Source organism: Squalius cephalus (assembly GCF_949319135.1).
Source record: "Squalius cephalus genome assembly, chromosome: 13".
In the NCBI taxonomy this organism is placed as follows: domain Eukaryota; kingdom Metazoa; phylum Chordata; class Actinopteri; order Cypriniformes; family Leuciscidae; genus Squalius; species Squalius cephalus.
Window position 1 is genome coordinate 26,667,674 of NC_137134.1, and position 20,061 is coordinate 26,687,734.

Here is a 20,061-nt window from a genome sequence, read left to right on the forward strand (position 1 = left end):
AAGTTGTAACAGCAATAAAAATTCTCTCTAATTTTACTCGTTTGATGGTAACCACGTGTTTTCTATTTCCGCTTTAGACCTAGTTCCACTGAAAGTTGTAATGCAATAAACATTATCACGCATCGTCCTTAAATTAAGAAGAAAGAAACGTTAAAATGTTATTCATATTGATAGGAGATCCAGTTCACCAACATCTTACTAAAGATGCGTTAATGTGCTTTATTTGTGTCTTCAGTTCTCTCGCGCCACGACTGACAACACCAGGGCCGGCCCTGACCAATTTGCTGCCCTAGGCAAGATTTTACCTGGTGCCCCATGCATCACAGCCCATTTCACCCCATCATTGTGTTCATGATTATTTAGCCTATATATATACACACACACACACACACACACACACACACACACACACACACACACACACACACATTACAGCCTAAACACAAATAGCAAGAGCATTACATCTAGCATTCAAGTCAAGTCACCTTTATTTATATAGCGCTTTTTATAATACAGATTATTTCAAGGCAGCTTTACAGTGATAACAGGAAATTAACGCAAAAAAGTTTGCTTCTCCTGTACAGCAGATCTAGAAGAAAAAAGTGTCATAGTCCAGTTTAAGTAAGTTCAGTGATGGTTTAATTTTGTTGTAAATAAGTTATTAATTTAGTTAATTCATATATAGCCACTCTAGATATAAAACAGTTATGTCATCATCCAAATGTCATTCATGCACAAACTTATTGAGCACTAGCAAAAGTGTTTGTTTTCCAGTTGATTGTAGCAATCTTCCACTAAACTATGGCACGTTTCATGTTTTCACCATGATTATAAATACGCTACAGTCTTCTTTAATGTGAATTTTACATAAAACATTGCTATTTTAATAAACCTGAATATAAATATCATTACTAATTTTGGCTAAAAAAAACAACAACAACAACAACAACAACAACAACAAAAAAATCCATATATCCCCTCCAAAACTGCACAAAGAGTAAAACATTAATTAAAAAAGTGATAGTAGGCCTAAATGCGTCTAAAAAACATGATTTGATTGTTACAAAATCACACTGTCTGCGGCCTCTGGAGAACTCAGAACAACTGCTAGCATAAAGTTTAAGGTAAAAATAACTGCCATTAAATTATAGTATCTTACTACTATGCAATTAGATCAACTGTTCATTTATTCCATCACTTTACCTCTGTCTTTATCCCCTTTTATCCTCTTCTCTTCTTTTTGACACTTCATCTTTTGCAGACTATAATGCTAATTTATAATGTGTCATGTAAATTCGGACATCCGTCACAATCAGGAACTTTCACCGTGTCTAGACCTGGCGCGAGCTGCCAGGCCCGTTTCTACATTGGTGCTTTAGTGTGTAAAGCGCCTTCAAACAAAAGCAATGCGGCGAGAGGCAACGCAACACAACAAATTACCAACAACTGATCGCGCGCGCTCTGTTTCTGACGCACTTCAAGCACTCGCTGGGCGGGGGAAGATTGATGCGCCGGACCGGAGTCGGAGGACTTAGTTAAGTTTTTGAGTTTTTTTGCTTTATTTGGTAGTATTTCGAATTAATGGTTTTAAAATTGTATTAGTTAAAAAAAAATAAAAAAAACTCGTTCACTCATTTTGGCGCCCCTATGGATGAGTGGCGCCCTTAGCATTTGCCTATTCCGCCTATGCCTAGGGCCGGCCCTGGACAACACTTAGCTCACAAAACCTAAATAGACCAAAAATGATTCTGATTTTTTCTGTTCTATTCCACTATAAGCAGCAACACTGTTTGTGTTGTCGGTTTTCACGTAAAATAGTGAACGAAAATTGCAGGGCGTCAGAACCCTCTAGTTTTCACTATCAAACACATGCACAAAATAACTTACTAAAATTACCCTTATAAAGGTGCTGACATCTTGTCATTATTCACAGTGTTATTTATATTTGTATAAAGGTAATAATAGTTAAGAATAGTAAGAAACACTGGTTCAGAATTTCACCAAAAATAAAATTAAAAATCAGAACATGCGCCTTTTGAAAACCGAAAGTGTCGACTTAACGTGACTCACCGTGAACAAGTAATACAAGCCCCAAAAGGAGAGAAAGGTTCCTCATGTTGATGTCACTTCTTACCGCATCCAAACTGAATGACAGCAGTGATCCAGGATCGCCTACTGATGATGATGATGATGATGATGGGCTCTAATCAAACGGACCAAGTCACGTGATTTCTGCGAAGGTAGCGGATGTGTTACGTCATACTAGTGTCCCAAAGTGAACCTATAGAGTTGGTCAAAAGGTTGAACATTTTAACACACACAGAGAGAGAGAGAGAGAGAGAGAGAGAGAGAGAGAGAGAGAGAGAGAGAGAGAGAGAGAGAGAGAGAGAGAGAGAGAGAGATATTTCTAATCTTCTGAGTAATCTTGTCAGTATCATAGCCTAATAACTGGAACTGTCAACAGAATCAAGACAAGTGCTGCAGTTAATCAGTACAGATACAGTACAAGTCAGTACAAGTTATTTATGTAGAAATCAGTTTAAAACTCATCCACTTGTCTGGATCATCTGCATAACCTATTATTAGCACATATTTCCTATGAGCATAACCTATTATTAGCATATATTTCCTATGAGCATAACCTGTTATAAGTCACATTTTACCCATGAGCATTTAATCGCCATACAACAAAATTGTCTGATCCTGTTTTGGTCAAAATGTACATTGTAGGGGGGAAATGCCCAATACAACTATTTAGTCATTTTGAAAGAAAACTGTTAAAATGTTGAAATAAACAAATGTTGAAATAAACAGTTCTGTTACATCATCGTGAGGTCAACTTCAGTTTGTTACCCATGAATCAGACATTTTCATTTCAGGACACTAGGAGGCGAAGTTGTGCAATATATAGCCTAAATACTAAATGTAGTGTCATATGATTTGAAATTATGGCTTGATATCTCAAGTCATGCTCAGTTTCCTTGTAATCACATATCTACATCAAACAAAATACAAAATGTGATGATAGCAGGGAATGAATAAACACTGTGAACTTTCAAATCTCTCTAAATGCACATTTACATTAAATTGTGCAAAGAAAATGGCGGGTTAAATACACAAGAACATTGAGTGAAAGTGTACGTGTGCTGAGACATACAGTCTTCAGGATGTGGTCTGCTGAAACTGTGTTCTGGCCTGCAGAAGACTTAATAATAAGATGATGATGATGATGATGATGATTGACACATCAGTGTTAAACAAGTTGAAAAACAATTCCAATAGCTTATATGTCATTGGTCTAGGAACTGAAATTAACAAAAATATATGATCGCTGTAAAATGAGAAGTGAGATAAAAAACAAACACAGAATTGACGTGTACACAATAATGTGACTTGAATCAAGTCAGTTCTTCGTTGTATTCTATTCAGTGTATTTTGTGAGGTTTGGAAATGATGGAGAGGTTTTTTAATGCTGTTGTTCCCTAGACAACATAATATAAGAACATTAAGGGTCAGTCGTGTCTGCCGAGACAGATACTGTCACAGGATGTGGTCTACTGGAAACTCAAAGTCACTAAAAAATATATGAAATGAGAAGTGAAAATAACATGTGTAAGAAGAATTCATGTGTAATCTTGAATCAAGTCAGCTCTTCATTGCACTTTATTCAGTGTATTCCATGAGGATTGTAAATGAGGGAAAGGTTTAGTTAATGCTGTTGTTCCTCATAGACACAATATGTAACCGCAGAAGAGAAGATGTTGAAATAACCACAAGAACTGAGACCGTCTCAGAACTGATCAGATCCTATTTAAGATTATTTGCATTCAATGGCTGCAGAATTGTTATCTGAAAACAACTCTAAACATGAGTCTGATCTGATTGGACTAGCCTATTAAAATTAGAAAGTGAACAAAAAGTGTTAAACAAGAAGCAAAATAAAGAGAACCTTAAAAAAGGCCAATAACACAGAAACAAACACAAATAAAATGTGATCATTTTCCTGGATGTCTGAGTGTTAGTGTGTGAATGGCTAATGACTTCCCACTCAAAACAGCTTTACTTTGGAATAAAACCAGTCAAATGTGTTTTTTTCTCTTGCAGGTTATAACACGTTTCCACAGAATACTTTAGACACTCTCAGCTCAGTTTCTGAGTTAAAGTGAAACTGCTGTGGTCTGAGTTTATTTCAGGTTAGTTTAGTGAAAGAGTGACCCAAATGAATGTGGTTTCTGTTGAGTGGACAAACGTCTCGCTCCTGTTTACTATTGCATGTGTGTTGTTGACTGATGGGTAAATGGACAAAGACATTATTTTCCTTTAAGACTTCCTTTTTTACTCACATCTATTGAATGTAGACTGAACCAAATGAGTGCTGCAAGAGAAAAATGACATGCAACACCTCTGCGAGTATGAGAGCTGTGTGTCAGAATTCAAGGGTCTCAAACACAAAATTAGTTCATGTATTCATGACCTCTAGACTAGATTACTGTAGTGCATTATTAGCTGGTTGTCCTGCATCCTCAATAAACAAGCTATAAGTCCAAAATGCAGCTGCTAGAGTTCTTATAGGTCAAGAAAATATGATCATATAACATTAATTTTATCTTCTGGTTACATATTAAGTTCTGATTGCTACTGACCTAAGGCTCTAAACAGTTTAGCTCCTGGGTATTTAAAGGGATAGTTCACCCAAAAATGAAAATTATGTCATCATCTACTCACCCTCAAGTTGTTTCAAACTTGAAAAAGAAAATATTTTGAAGAATACCGGTAACCAAACAGACTTCCAGAATTTTTTTTTTCTTCTCTACTATGGAAGTCAATGGGCTCCATCAACATTCTTCAAAATATCTTCTTTTGTGTTCAGCAAAAGAAAGAAATTCATACAGGTTTGAAATAACTCGAGGTTGAGCAAATGATTTTGATCATTTTAAGTGAACTATTCCTTTAACCTATCTTCTATCGCCTTACAATCCATCACACTCTTTAAGGTCACAAAACTATGGTCTTCTGATAGTACCTAGAATATCTAAGTCCACTGAGGAAGAGCGTTTTCACATTTGGCTCCTTAACTTTGGAATAGCCTTCATGATAATGTTTGGCGCTCTACTTGTATTTACATTACTGAAATACATAACTTAGACAGTTACCTCTGATAACAGATCACTCTAAATTTGAATGTAGGCACGTGTATTTTCTGTAAAGCTGCTTTGAAACGATGTGTATTGTGGAAAGTGTTATAGTCTGTATTGAATTGAATTGACCAAGAGAACAGAATCATTCAAGAGCATCATTCTATTGAATATCTTGAGGAACACAGTCTGATTAAAGACACGATTATTATTAACACCCGAGCTGCCACACCAATAGCGCTGAGCTGCTAAACTGAGCGCGTTCTTGTACAACAAACTGAGCGCGTTCTCGCGCGGATTCACGGAGGCGCGCAGAGGGGAGGAGTTTCTCTGTTTGACTCTAAACGTCAAATTATCTATTCTACAGATAGTATTTCGAGGTATTTACAGATAGTATTTTAAAACACTTTCTGTCGAAATCGGCTGCAAACTATAGCGATTTATCTCAAACGGTTGGAGAAAATGATCCATGCATTTATTTTCTTCTGTTTGTGTTTTTTTCATCTGGTTGGTAAGTACATCCTATGACGTCACTCGAAATAACACACATGATGTTTAAGTCCGTGGATTTGAAATTTGCGCGTTTGAAAAATAAACTATTTTGCATCTGTTTTTTCACTGTATTTAGCCTACTCAAGATTATCTTTGCAAGATTTAGAAACCTTTATTAGTAGAAAACTGAAGTGTATAGAAATTTGTGTATTTGATGTGCTTTTTTATACTGAGAATGACATGGAATGTGAAGAACAACATTATACAGTTAGGCTATTTTGTTTTATTAGGTAAAATACCATATACAAAACTGGGCTCAATGCAAAGTTTGCAAACCAAATTTTGCACATTATCACATTTTAAAAATTACTAAATTAAATGTAAATCTTTTAGAATTTTTTTTAAAGCACTGGATTTTATGTAATTTTTCTATTTTTTATTTCTATTTTTGTTATTTATTTGATTTTTTAAAAAAAAATTCATTTCCTGGCAGCTAATGTTAATGGTTTAATGTGATTATGTAATATCTCTTGTTCTCATGGCATTAACGTAAGAGGATTTCCATTTTTGGTATTAGTACAGTAAGGTTAAATTCGTTAGCGTTAGTGAATATAATATGGTGTCATTGACTAAAAAAGAAAGATAATTAGCATTTATTAATCTATAGATAGATATAGGTTAGGCCTACTGTTAATTTCTACATGCCTACTAATACATTAAAGTTGTATAAATTAACAGTATCATAAATATACATGAGCTAACAATGAACAAGTTTATAAATCAACATTAACCAGATTAAAATATGCTGTAAATATTGTTGTTTGTTGTTAACTCATGACATTGTAATGTTAACAAATAGGACGTTATTGTAAAGTGTTGCCATATTTTTTATATTTACATTCTTTAATATTGTTCTTCAGGTGTGCTTGTTGCTGAGTCAGATGTGGTGAAGGCAGTGCCAATGACGGTGGGGGATTCTGTCACTCTAGAATCTATTACTGACATACAGGGATATGACAAGATAGAGTGGAGGTTTGGAACCATTCGCATTGCTAGAATCAGGAAAATGAATGGTATCTTCTCTACAGATTATAATGACTGGAGATTCATAGACAGACTCCAGTTGGATAATCACACTGGATCTCTCACCATCACAAACATCAGCCATGAACACAGTGGAGTTTATAAACAAAGCATCGATACTAAGGATCCAGCCGCGATTTACAATGTTACTGTTTATTGTGAGTAGATTTCTAACTATTTTGTAGAGTGCATTTTCCTGTCTTTGTGTATTCATGTTAGTTCCATTTACCCATAATAATATTTCAGAATCCAACTTAATATTCATCTTAAAAAAAAGAAGAAAAAAAAGAAGCTTTTTATGCCATTTGTGTCTCAGTGTAATTAAATTTGAATCTATTATAAATGTTAGGATACGAGTTAAAATGATGACGGTATCAGTGCTCTTTTTGCACTCTTTGCACTAACTGACGTACATTATAATAAACTCGGACTCAGTGAACGTTGAATCCCTAACAAAGCATCCATCTTACTAACTGTCATTTATTTCTTGTGTTTTCCAGCTCCTCTGCCCATTCCTGACATCTCTAGTTACTGTACACAACATCCTTTATCAAAATGTTCATTGCTGTGTTCAGTGTTAAATGTGAGTCATGTGACTCTCTCCTGGTACAAAGGAATCAGTGTATTGTCCAGCATCAGTGTGTCTGATCTCAGCATCAGTCTCTCTCTACCTCTGGAGGTGGAATATCAGGATAAAAACACCTACAGCTGTGTGCTGAACAATCCCGTCAGCAACGAGACCAAACACATCAGTGATCTCAATTGGTTGAGTTCAGGTAGGTCTGGAGTGATGTTAGAGGTTTTTCGTTGGTGTTATTTATTTAGTTGTTTACTACTTATTGTCTTTCCTCAGGCTGCAACCTTTGTTTTGACACCACTGAAGCTGTGATCCGATTGGTCGTCACTGCTCTGATGGGCGTGGCTGCGGTGGCTGCCATTGTTGTCCTGGTTTATGACATCAAATCCAGAACAGGAGTGGAGAGAACAAACATCAACATCAGACATCGATGAACCAGATATTGTAAACAAGAATGTTAAACTATCAATTACAATGAGGAGAAATAATATTGTTTTTTTACTTTATAAATGAATGACATTTAATATGTCTCAATATGAGGTGAATCCAGCCCTGACTCACTCTCATGTCGTTCCAAACCGTAAGACTTTTGTTGACGATATGAAGATATTTTAATTCAATCTGAGAGCTTTTTGTTCCTTCATTGACAGCTGCACAACTACTACTTTGACGCTTCAAAAAGTTAACAAAGAGAACATAAAACTAATCCTCATGAATTGAGTGGTTTAGTCCAAATTTTCTGAAGTCACGATTTCTTTATATGATGGACAGATTGAATTTAGGCTTTTTTCACATATTGATCAGTGAACATAAAAAGAAGCTCAACCGAACATGCTTGATCACAAGAACAAACCTCATTGGTTCTCGTTGAAGCTCAAACGTGCTGCGTAACACAAGAACAAACCTCATTGGTTCTTGCTGAAGCTCAAACGTGCTGCGTAACACAAGAACGAACCTCATTGGTTCTTGCTGAAGCTCAAACGTGCTGCGTAACACAAGAGTGAACCTCATTGGTTCTTGCTGAAGCTCAAACGTGCTGCGTAACACGAGAATGAACCTCATTGGTTCTTGCTGAAGTTCAAACGTGCTGCGTAACACGAGAATGAATGCCAAAGGTTGTGAGTGTTAGAAATCAGGAATGATGTGAGGATATTGTGTTTTTCATCTTCAAACCAAACTTGGTTCTTCAGCCGACAAAGTTTAGCAGCTTCCCATAATGTTCACGCATTAGGTCCATAGGCGGAGAGAAGCCAGTCTTTTGTGGCTGTTCGAATGCATACGACCACATGAGTGTTTATACTACGAAAGCAATCCAGTCGAATGCGTTTTCAAAAACCTCTTGAAGTGGTCGAAAGTGGAGGTTTTAGACCCCGTTTACACCTCTATTTAGCTTTGTCCAATTGTAATCCGATCAACCAAAACATTGAACTGTTCAGCGTTAGTTAGGCTAACGACTGCAATTCTGTTTGGCCTGCTCTCGAAGTTGCACCAGTTGACGATTAAAGTTATTTTCCAAAATTTGAATGGCTTCCAGTATGGCCAGGGACCTCACCTTCCTTTGAGGCAGTTTTGCTCTTCTTCCTGGCTGTAATTTTGCTCGGAGTTGTTGGCGAGTTGTCTTTTCTTTTCTCTTTTGAAAATTTTGACTAAACCGCTCGATTCATACGGTTTAGTTTAATGATCTCTTTGGGAACTTTTTGAAGCGTCAGAGTGATAGTTGGTTAGACTGTCAATGGAGGGACAGAAATCTCTCAGATTTCATTAAAATATCTTAATATCTTCATTTGTGTTTCAAATAATGAACAAAAATCTCATTTTTTGGGTGAACTATCCCTTTAAGAAAGTTACTGATGACTTTGCTTCTGTGAAAGTCAGAAGACTGGTACTAAGGCACCTTGGAGAGTCACAACAGCAGTTCAAAGTATGAAAAGAAAGTGCAGAAATGCTGAGCGTATGTGGCGGAAGACGAAACAAGTCTATATATAAACATCTATAAAGACAGCCTTCATGCTTTCAATGTGGAAGTAGGCAGAGCTAGACAGACATTCTTTTCAAATATTATAACAGCAACTTAATAAACACCTGCACTCTTTTTGCTACTGACTAACAACCCCAAAGCCAGTGAATTGAGTCTGCTTCCTTATTTCTGAGAAGAGAAATAATATCAGAAAGGCATAGAGCAAAGGCATATCCACGTGCTGGAAAACTGGGTCGGGCTTTCTGGGATGGTCCTCATATGGTTCAGGTCATAGTTAAAAGAGATGGGATACAATGTGAACTGGTGACTGTAAGTCTGAGTGGACATCCATGACATGTGGAGTCCCACAAGGCTCAATTCGTTCACCGCTCCCTTTAAACCTGTACTCTCCCACTGAGCCAAATAATGAGAAAGAACCAAATTGCTTACCACAGCTATGCAGACGACAAACAGATCTACTTAGCCTTATCGCCTAACGATTACAGCCCCATTGACTCCCTGTGCCAATGCATTGATGAAGTCAACAGTTGGATGTGTCAAAACTTTCTTTAGTTAAACAAAGACAAAACTGTCATAAAACTGTCACAAAAAGTCATTGCATTTGGAAACAAAGATGAAGGTGAACGCATACCTTGACGCTAGGGGTCTAACAACTAAAAATCAAGTCAGGAATCTTGATGCAATTTTGGAGTCAGACCTTAGTTTCAGTAGTCATGTCAAAGCAATAACTAAATCAGCATATATCATCTAAAAAATATAGCAATAATAGATGTTTTGTTTCCAGTCAAGACTTAAAGAAACTTGTTCATGCTTTCATCATCAGCAGGGTGGATTATTGTAATGGACTCCTCACTAAAAAATGTCAGATTTTAAACTATCATTACTTGTATATAAATCACTCAATGGCCTAGGATCTCAATACATTGCAGATATGCTCACTGAATATAAACCTAACAGACATGCAGATCATCAGGATCAAGTCAGTTAGAAATACCAAGGGTTCACTCTAAGCATGGTGAGTCCGCTTTTAGCTATTATGCCAGTCACAACTGAAACCAGTTTCCAGAAGACATCAACAGTATTCAAATCCAGACTCAAAACACATCTTAGCTGTGCATTTACTGAATGAGCACTGTGCTACATCTGACTGATTGCACTGTATCTTATTCATGCCTCCTCTTTTAACTCTTTTTATAACTGTTTTGATACATATAAATACATTTCAATCATTCTTTTTTAGTTGCTTTTATTGTCATTCTTATTTCTTATGCACTTGTTGTGATTATTTTATGATTAATGTTTATGTAAAGCAATTTGAATTACCATTGTGTAAGAAATGTGATATATACAGGAAATAAACTTGCCTTGCTTACCTTATGACACAATTCAATTTAATGAATTCAAAAATCAAGTAATATTACATTTTAGGAAGAAGCTGAAGAACTTACATTTTAAAATAAAATAAAAAGTGAGCAGGGCCCACAATCCATGGGAATTATAAGCAACATGGTATATGTTGCTTATAAATATATGTTGCCCCCACCACCACCCATTTTTTTTGCCACCAATATATTTTCATTCAACAAGAAAGAATGCAGAATGTCATGACAAAGTGATTAATTAAACACTAGTAGAAAATAAATACAAAGTCTGAACTTTAAAATCTCACTTAATACATGATGAAACATTAAGGGTCAGTTTGTGTCTGCTGAGAGACTGTCAAACATCTACAGGATGTGGTCTGGAACTCAAAGGGACAAAAAAATATATGAAATGAGACGTGAAAATAACAACACAAACAAATAATTAATGTGTAAACTTGAATCAAGTCAGCTCTACATTGTACTCTATTCAGTGTATTTTGTGAGGTCTGTAAATAAAAAAGAAGTTTTGTTAATGCTGTTGTTTTCTAGACAGGGTCTGTAACCGAAGAGAAGAGAAGATGTTGAAATAACCACAAGAACTGAGACCATCTGCAGTCTTCATTACATTTAGATCAGAGAACAGATATCCATTTAAGATTGTTGTATTTAATGACATATAATCTTTAAATATCCCCTCAAAACAGTACTGTTAAATAATATAAAAAAAAATGCAAAAACCCTCATGCAAGATACATATTGTTTCAATGCTCACTGAAAAAAATGATTCGTTGAATTTAATTAAAAAGATTGTCGTAAGTGGTTGCACATAATTGATTTTAGCTACATTTAAACAAATGCATTAAGTTGAACTTAATCAATTTTAGTTCAACTTAATTCATTTGTTTAAATGTAGCTAAAATCAGTTGTGTACAACCACTTACAATAAGAATTTTTTTTTTTTGAGTCATCTAAATTTATTTCAGGTTAGTTTAGTGTCAGACTGACAAATGAATGTGGTTTCTGTTGAGTGGACAAACGTCTTGCTCCTGTTTACTATTGCATGTGTGCGGTTGACTGATGGCTAAAACATTGATTGCCTAAAACAGCAGTAGATCGAACCAAAAAAGTGCTGCAACATTCTAGAAAGAAAAATAACAGCACCAGAACGAGAGCTTTCAGTGGTCAAAGGTATAAAGCGTACCTAACCGGAGCTTACTGACCTGTCTGCGCTAAAAATGTGTCATTGAAGTAGAGTATCTAACAAGTGATAAACACAGGTTTGTATTTTGCAGTGTTATTAAAAGCTAAGGGATAAAAACCAGGATGAGAAACTGATCTACGACATCAGTATTTGAGCTTTTTTGCTCTTATCAGAGAGAAGCGCGTTCATGACATGTACACAACCAAGCACCACACCTAGGCGAGCAGACTGAAGGAGTCTTCTGATTGTTTTTTTCTGGCATAAAGCCATATTACGGATTTACCTCAAAGGGTCAAAGGGTTGAATAAATGATTTATGCTGCTTTGTTCTGTTTTTGTTGTTTTCTTCTGGATAGTTAGTTCTAGGCTAGATAAAGTCTTTGGAGCATTCAAATGATTTAGCCGATTTACAGATTTATATAGGCTGAATCTAATCTTGTTCTTCAGGAGTGTTTAATGTTGAGACTGAAGAGATAAACGCCTCCGCCAACATTCCCATGTGGGCTCCATGTGGGTTTTTGATGGGCTGTCACTTGGGCCCTGCAGGCAAAACAAATGGAGCCCATAGAAACTTTGATTGAACCAAAAACCTCTACACGCAATAACCTGAATACTGTCTAACACTTGATGGCTGCTCTGTCAAGTCTTTGTCGTCGGTTAGGAACCTGGGTGTGCTCTTTGATACCAATCTTTCATTTGAAAGTCACGTGTCTAGTATCTGTAAAACTGCATTTTTCCATCTTAAAAATATATCTAAATTATAACATGTTTTCAATGAAAAATGCTGAACAGTTAGTTCATGCGTTCATGACCTCAAGGCTAGATTATTGTAATTCTCTACTGGGTGGTTGCCCTGCACGCTTAATAAACAAACTACAGCTGGTTCAAAACGCAGCAGCTCGAGTTCTTACCAGAACCAGGAAGTATGACCATATAAGCCCTGTTCTGTAAACACTGCACTGGCTCCCTATTAAACATCGCATACATTTTAAAATATTGCTGATCACCTACAAAGCATTAAATGGTTTAACTCCGCAGTACTTGAGCGAGCTCTTAACGCATTAAAGTCCTTCACGTCTATTGCGATCTCAAAATTCCGGCCAGTTGATAATACTACCTAGAATATCAAAATCGACTGCTGGCGGTAGATCCTTTTCCTATTTAGCACCAAAACTTTGGAACAGTCTTCCTAACATTGTTTGAGAAGCAGACACACTCTGTCAGTTTAAATCTAGACTAAAACACATCTCTTTAACCGGGCATACACATACAACATTACACATTCCTATTATTCAAGTCAGTTAAATGATTATTAGGCTGCATGAATTAGGTCAGCCGGAACCGGGAACACTTCCTATAACACCCGATGTACTCGTTACATCATAAGAAGAATGGCATCTACGCTAATGTTAGTCTTTCTGCTTATTCCGAGGTTAACTGTAATCAGCCAGATCCTGGCCGTATCCAGATCAAATGGTGGACTTGAGCCTAGACACGACCACAACGCATCCCTGAAGAGTCAGCAGAGATAGACTGTCCCGTGTGAAGAACTCATCGACATGACAGCCATCGGCACTGATCCTCAACAAACTGATCCTGATGACTCCCATCTTCAACCAGATGGAACTGGATAATATTCTGAATGTTCTGATCCAATCTGACTTCTGACTTGTAATGCTGCCTGAATCATTATCATACACTGTTCGTTCATTATCCAGAGGAGAACTGGCCCCTGACTGAGCTTGGTTTCTCCCAAGGTTTTCTCCATTCTGTCACTGATGGAGTTTTGGTTCCTTGCCACTATCGCCTTTTCCACCTCAACCACCTCAGTGTGTGTGTGTGTGTGTGTGTGTGTGTGTGTGTGTGTGTGTGTTACAGGATGTTCTGAGGTGAACTACTGTCACGCAGGGGCTGTAAAATGACCATCTGTCATCCAGATAATCGATGGAGATATTCTTCTGACTCACAGCCCATATGTGGACATTTTCTGTTTATCTGTGCCTTAACCAATCAGAATCATTCAACCTGACGCGATGATGTAGTTTAGTGACCTATGTTAGAGTATTGCTGCTGTATTAGTGTGTACGGCAGAGCGGCCTATGAACTCCTTGAGTGTTGAAGCTGACTTCTGCTGATGAAACTGCAAACTATTCTTCAGTAAAAATAATCTTTCAATTGATGCATCTCTTGACTCCTGGTCTTCATTCATCATATCTGGGCTTACATTTATTTTTAAAGTATTCATTGCATTATATAGTTCAGTGTCCGATGCCAGATCCCATTTAGTTAAGGTATTAGTTAAAATGTTTTTGCCTTGGTCAATTTCAGCAACTTGCAATCCATCCACCCTGTTCACTCTGACACCTTATATAAGTCTTAGTTTTATTGATTGGCTTTATTGTGTATTTGCACATAGATCCATGTATGAACAACAGAAATTACACTTTACACTTGTAAGATCATTCACAAATCCCCATGCAACTAATCGTAAGATTACACTAAGAAACACCAGTTTCAGATTATTTATGATATATGAGCTTTACAAATACCTGTGATACAGAAAAACTATAATGAAAAGGATTCAGATTTAAGACAAGAATAGGAAGTCCAGGCAACAAACTGAAGTCCACAATAAAATCAATTAAAAAATTAATTAATCAGGGATTCATAAAATCACATTTTATTTTGTATTTGATTCATTTTAAAAAGAGTTTGAAATATGAATCAGTTCAGTAAGATTATATAAACAGCAGTTTATCTGTACTCATGTCCACATGGGTCTCAAATAATCACTTTCAGCTCATATTTCAAGATTTCAGGTTCACATTCACATTGTCAGTTCATAAAAGCAGAAAACACTGTCATACCATATTTTTGTTCTAATGAAGCACATGGCAAAAAAAAAACATTAAAGGAGAATTTTTTTTGTACATTTGTGCTGTCAGTACAGAGAACAACGACAAAAATCGGTGTTGCCTACACCATGTTATCCTCTTTTTAAAATTTGCACCCTGTTGACTTCAATGAGGCAAGTTTTAAACCTGCTTTTAGCCTCTTAACATCCTTGATGTGTCATTACAAGTGCACAGCCAATGTGAGTGATTCCTTTACGAGTGAAGCATTTTTTATATATTTAACTACACAATGTGTATTTGATATGAATAAAACAAGTTGTTAATTTATAAGAAAAGAATATTGAAAAGATTGTTATTGCTGCTTCCATAGACATCAGTGTTTATTTTACGAACTATAAATGTATCGTTTTGCTAGTACTTATACCTAAAATTGTTAGGGAGGTGCAGAGTCAATAGGAACCCAAGAGCAGATCAATTGAGAATAGAATTTGTTGTCCAAAAGGTTGAAAGAAAACAATACAAAACATAAAATAATTGGTAGCCGAGCCACCAAGTAAGAGGGCGAGACAGAGGCGAAATCCAATGGACAGGCTGGGGTCAAAACCAGAAGCGGACTAACAGTTTCAAGAAAGAGGCCAAGGCAATAGTCCAGGACGAAAGCAGGGGGGTCAAAAACTGGGTGAGCAAGCTGAGTTGAGATAGGATACAGGAACTAGGCAAATAAACAACAAAACAGGATTAAATATCAGAAGGATTTTTAGAAGCAACCAAAACAAGACTTTCAGGCAAGGGGACAGTGGTGAAACGGACGGAAACCAAGACACACTGACAAAGAACCAAAGAAAGAGAGAAGCATAAGTAGTGGAGAAAATCAGTGCAGAAAATGGGAAACAGGTGTGTGAGTAATGAGAGTGAGAGCACTGATTAGGATGGGATTCAGCTGTGATGGTAGAGTGAGGTGAACTGATAATCAAGACACAAGACAAACACAGCAGAAAGCCTGAAGATCAAACCAGAGTCCTGACAAAAATAAACATTATGTGGTTGAAAACACACAGACACACACACACACACACACACATATTACCTATATATATATATATATATATATATATATATATATATATATATATATATATATATATATATATATATATAGGCCTATCAAACGCTGAGCATGTCAGTCTCTTGCTCAGCTCCAGCCAAAGCGCGAAAGCACATTTGAATTTAATATTTGATCACGTGATGCACTGAACATTCTAATGTACACTCAGTCCAGGGACCAGCCTAGACTAATCACATCGGTGTGATCATACAATTCAGAAACCCTCATTATCAGTGACACCGGTGGCCGTTAAGTGAACTGCAGTCAGCAAACTATTGCTCATGCTCGCTCTCATGCACGAAACGGAAACTGATCATGTTTCAATGCCATGACAATGTCATTTCAGTAAGACATTGTCAGTCAAAAACAAAAACAAACAAAAAACAATCAGGCTAATACAATAAAATTGTTACATATATCTACACTGATCAGTATGTCATGCAAGCCCATGTTTACATTGTTACAGATTAGCTGATTCTCCTCATTATTCATCCTGATCCTGAGTTTGATTCACTTTATCTTCACTGAAACCTGTTTTAAAAACAGAAATATTCACAGTAAAAACACCACGTTAAAAAAACGAAAATAGTAATGAATAAATAATGTTGATAATAATGATAATAATGATATGTTCTCCTGCATTACACTTGTTTCTGTTTATTAGCCTGTACCATAATGTATTACACATATATGTTGTATGTTGTGATTTGTAAATGTTAATTTAAATTATTCTTTGTTCTTTAGTCTATTATTTCTAATATGATGCTAATTAATGGAGAGTGACATCAACACTGACAGTTTGATTTAATGGATATAAAAGGTCTTATTGACCGCTGGCTCAGGAGTCAATAAAATGTGTTCAATTAAACAATCAGTGGTGTTCAATCAATGGGGTAAATTATGAAATATTAAATGGCTAAAATATACAGCAGCATTGTTCTTTGAACAAAACAGCACCAGATCAGCTCTATTTGTGTTAATGGTAAGGTTGGCTGTTCTGTCTAAGGTAAAACAGCTAGATCAGTGCTGTGTTTTATATTTCTGTATTAATGTTGTTTCTTTGTCAAGTTGTTTGCATGTAATACTTACACCCTTGCCTTGGTTACTTATACTTTTTGCAGTAAAACAACAGTTACAGCCCAAACCATCAGAGCAACACTGGCACCAGATATTCCTGATACAGCACCTGAAAAATATGAATCTGTAATTAGACCTGAACCTCTAATGATAAAGACAGACATTAGTGTGAGTGTGTCTGATCTATAACACACACACTATAAACATCAGCACTATATAACCTGAGTGTAGATCTGATACTGTAATAATAAAGACAGACATTAGTGTGAGTGTGTCTGATCTATAACACACACTATAAACATCAGCACTATATAACCTGAGTGTAGATCTGATACTGTAATGATAAAGACAGTCATTAGTGTGAATGTGTCTGATCTATAACACACACTAAACATCAGCACTATATAACCTGAGTGTAGATCTGATACTGTAATGATAAAGACAGACATTAGTGTGAGTGTGTCTGATCTATAACACACACTATAAACATCAGCACTATATAACCTGAGTGAAGATCTGATACTGTAATGATAAAGACAGACATTAGTGTGAGTGTGTCTGATCTACACACACTATAAACATCAACACTATATAACCTGAGTGAAGATCTGATACTGTAATGATAAAGACAGACATTAGTGTGAGTGTGTCTGATCTATAACACACACTATAAACATCAGCTCTATGTAGGCCTATATGTAACAAAAAGACAGACGTTTTGTAGGTTTTAAAGTTATCCAAATTTATTTCTCTACGATACGTTCCTTATGAAAGTTCCTCAGGTTATGCATGTAATGAAACAATGGTTCCCTGAGAAGGGGAATGAGACGCTGGGTCCCATTCGAAAAGGAACTCAATTTACATTCATATTCTCACAGAGCATGCTGATAGTGATCAAGGTCTACTGGCTGAGATGTTTATAGGGGTCTGCTAATTATCACACATTTAGAATATGTTGTATACGTTTTATAATGTAATTATTTCATGCATGTACTTTGAAACCATTTTAAGTGTAGCTGAAAAAAGGGATTTGTTGTATATGTGCACTAGTTCAGGTGGGTGCGTGTTCGCACTGGTGTGTCGGTCAGGACAACTGAGGCAGGATTCAGTTCCATATTTAATGAAATTAGTCAGAAATTACAGCGCAGTCAGATCACAGGGCATTTATTGCTCTAAAGTCGCATATAGTGGACATTTACATATGTGGTATATTTTCAATGACTCACGAAAGGCAATGTCCACTTTATGGAAAATGATTGTTATTGTTCAGCCTCAGAAAACTTAATGCTCATCTCTCTTCAGCGGGCACACACTGGCTGACATCACGCATTGAAGAGCGTGCTTATTGGCTGTGCCTTAACACTAGCATTCTAAATATCTAAATAATTCCTAGAGCACAGATGTAAATAAGATATTGATACTTAAAGATCTGACTGTAATTTGCTCTGGCCCCCTTCCTGTTCGCAGGAGTGATGAGATAGTTAGTAGATTATGTTCGCTTAACGGTTGGCTGTCTAGGTGGTGTCCGCTTAATAATATAGAATTCATAGACAATTGGAAAAGTTTTTGGGGCAAACCTGACCTGTTGAAAAGAGATGGTATTCATCCCTCCTGGGATGGTGCTGCTCTTCTCTCTAGTAATATGGCTCATAGTCTTAGAGCTCAAACATGACAATCTGGGGCTCAGGTCAGGAAGCAGACAGACTGGCTAAACCGACCGTCTGCTAGCGGCCTCGCGTCACCAAGGTCAGATAAATCCTATCACATAGAGCCTCTTTCACCTAGCTATCATCATATAGAGACTGTGTCTGTTCCCCGAATTTGGAAATCCAAAAAACATTTAAACCCATCTAAGGTTAAAAATTTAATTGATGTTCAACAAATAAAAAACAGCTATATTACAGATGAGCAAATGCTAAAGCTTGGGTTGCTGAATATTCGATCGCTTACTTCAAAAGCACTCGTTGTTAACGATATGATTTCAGATAATAACCTAGATGTGCTGTGTTTGACAGAAACCTGGCTAAAACCAAACGATTACATTACTTTAAATGAATCAACCCCGCAAGATTACTGTTATAAACATGAGCCTCGTCCGAAACGCAAAGGGGGTGGTGTTGCTGTAATTTATAGTAATAGTTTCAAAACCACTAAGAAATCAAGTTTTAAATATAATTCTTTTGAAGCATTGGTGCTTAATGTAAAAATATATAGTGTAAACGATAAATCACGTTTGAGATTTGTGCTGGCTACTGTATACAGGCCACCAGGGCACCATACAGACTTTATCAAAGAATTTGCGGACTTTCTATCAGAATTAATATTGACTGCAGATAAAGTACTAATTGTTGGTGATTTTAATATACACATCGATAATGAAAAAGATGCATTGGGATTGGCATTTAAAGACATTGTAAATTCAATTGGAGTTAGACAACACGTGTCAGGACCTACTCATCGTCGTAATCATACTCTAGATCTAATATTATCACACGGAATAGATGTTGATGCCGTTGAAATTCTGCAGCAGAGCGATGACATCTCAGATCATTACCTAGTCTCGTGTAAATTGCATTTAGCCAAGGCTGCAAAGCTGACTCCGTGTTTCAAATATGTGAGACCTATCACTTCTGCTACTAAAGATTGCTTTATTAATAATCTTCCTAATCAGTTTCATCATCTCAGCATCTCAGATAGCTTAGAAGAACTAGATATTACAACAGAAACGTTTAACTCTCTCTTTTCCAGCACTTTAGACACAGTTGCTCCGTTGCGCTTAAAGAAGATTAAAGAAAATAGTCCAACGCCGTGGTACAACGAGCACACTCGGGCCCTTAAGAGAGCAGCTAGAAAAATGGAGCGCAACTGGAAGAAAACAAAACTAGAGGTATTTCGCATTTCATGGAAGGAGAGCTCTATTGCTTACAGAGAGGCTTTAAAAGCTGCTAGATCTGCTTATTTTTCAACCCTATTAGAAGAAAATAAACATAATCCTAGGTATTTATTTGAAACGGTGGCTAAACTAACGAAAAATAAAGCTTCAAGCCCAGAAGTTTCCAAGCAACACAGCAGTAATGACTTTATGAACTTCTTCAATTATAAGATTGATAATATCAGGGACAAAATTATAACTATGCAACCGTCTACTACAGTATCGCATCAGGCAGTGCATTGTAGTCTCCCTGAGGAAAACTT

General features: G+C 36.5%; 2 protein-coding genes across 3 annotated transcripts in view; one reads left to right on the top strand and one right to left on the bottom strand.

Moving 5' to 3' along the window:
• The window catches only part of LOC307169761 (uncharacterized protein), an 87,834-nt gene extending 85,511 nt beyond the window's left edge, over positions 1 to 2,323 (bottom strand). Inside the window, exon 1 of the mRNA XM_079890566.1 lies at positions 2,071 to 2,323. Within this exon, the coding sequence (XP_079746692.1) occupies positions 2,071 to 2,116 (46 nt within the window). The 5' untranslated portion in view covers positions 2,117 to 2,323. The remainder of the gene's footprint in view (positions 1 to 2,070) is intronic.
• Positions 2,324 to 5,414: 3,091 nt separating this feature from the next.
• Positions 5,415 to 10,641, top strand: LOC307169787 (CD48 antigen-like). 2 transcript variants are annotated; one of them, XR_013823194.1, is made up of 5 exons: positions 5,415 to 5,646; positions 6,548 to 6,594; positions 6,716 to 6,868; positions 7,211 to 7,486; positions 7,564 to 10,641. XR_013823194.1 is itself a non-coding variant. In XM_079890607.1 (3 exons), exons 1-3 carry the CDS (start codon positions 6,694 to 6,696, stop codon positions 7,719 to 7,721), a joined length of 609 nt encoding a protein of 202 aa, XP_079746733.1. In that variant the 5' UTR covers positions 6,603 to 6,693; the 3' UTR covers positions 7,722 to 10,641. The 2 variants fall into 2 exon arrangements, 1 of the variants encoding a protein (XP_079746733.1); XM_079890607.1 differs by lacking the exons at positions 5,415 to 5,646; positions 6,548 to 6,594 and having other exon boundaries at positions 6,603 to 6,868.
• Positions 10,642 to 20,061: the final 9,420 nt, after the last annotated feature.

Excerpts from the sequence above, each read along its gene's own strand:
- LOC307169787 (XM_079890607.1), top strand. The coding sequence starts at position 6,694 with ATGAATGGTATCTTCTCTACAGATTATAATGACTGGAGATTCATAGAC. Across the intron at positions 6,869-7,210 it reads TTACAATGTTACTGTTTATT|CTCCTCTGCCCATTCCTGAC; the intron begins GTGAGTAGATTT and ends TGTGTTTTCCAG. Across the intron at positions 7,487-7,563 it reads TCTCAATTGGTTGAGTTCAG|GCTGCAACCTTTGTTTTGAC; the intron begins GTAGGTCTGGAG and ends GTCTTTCCTCAG.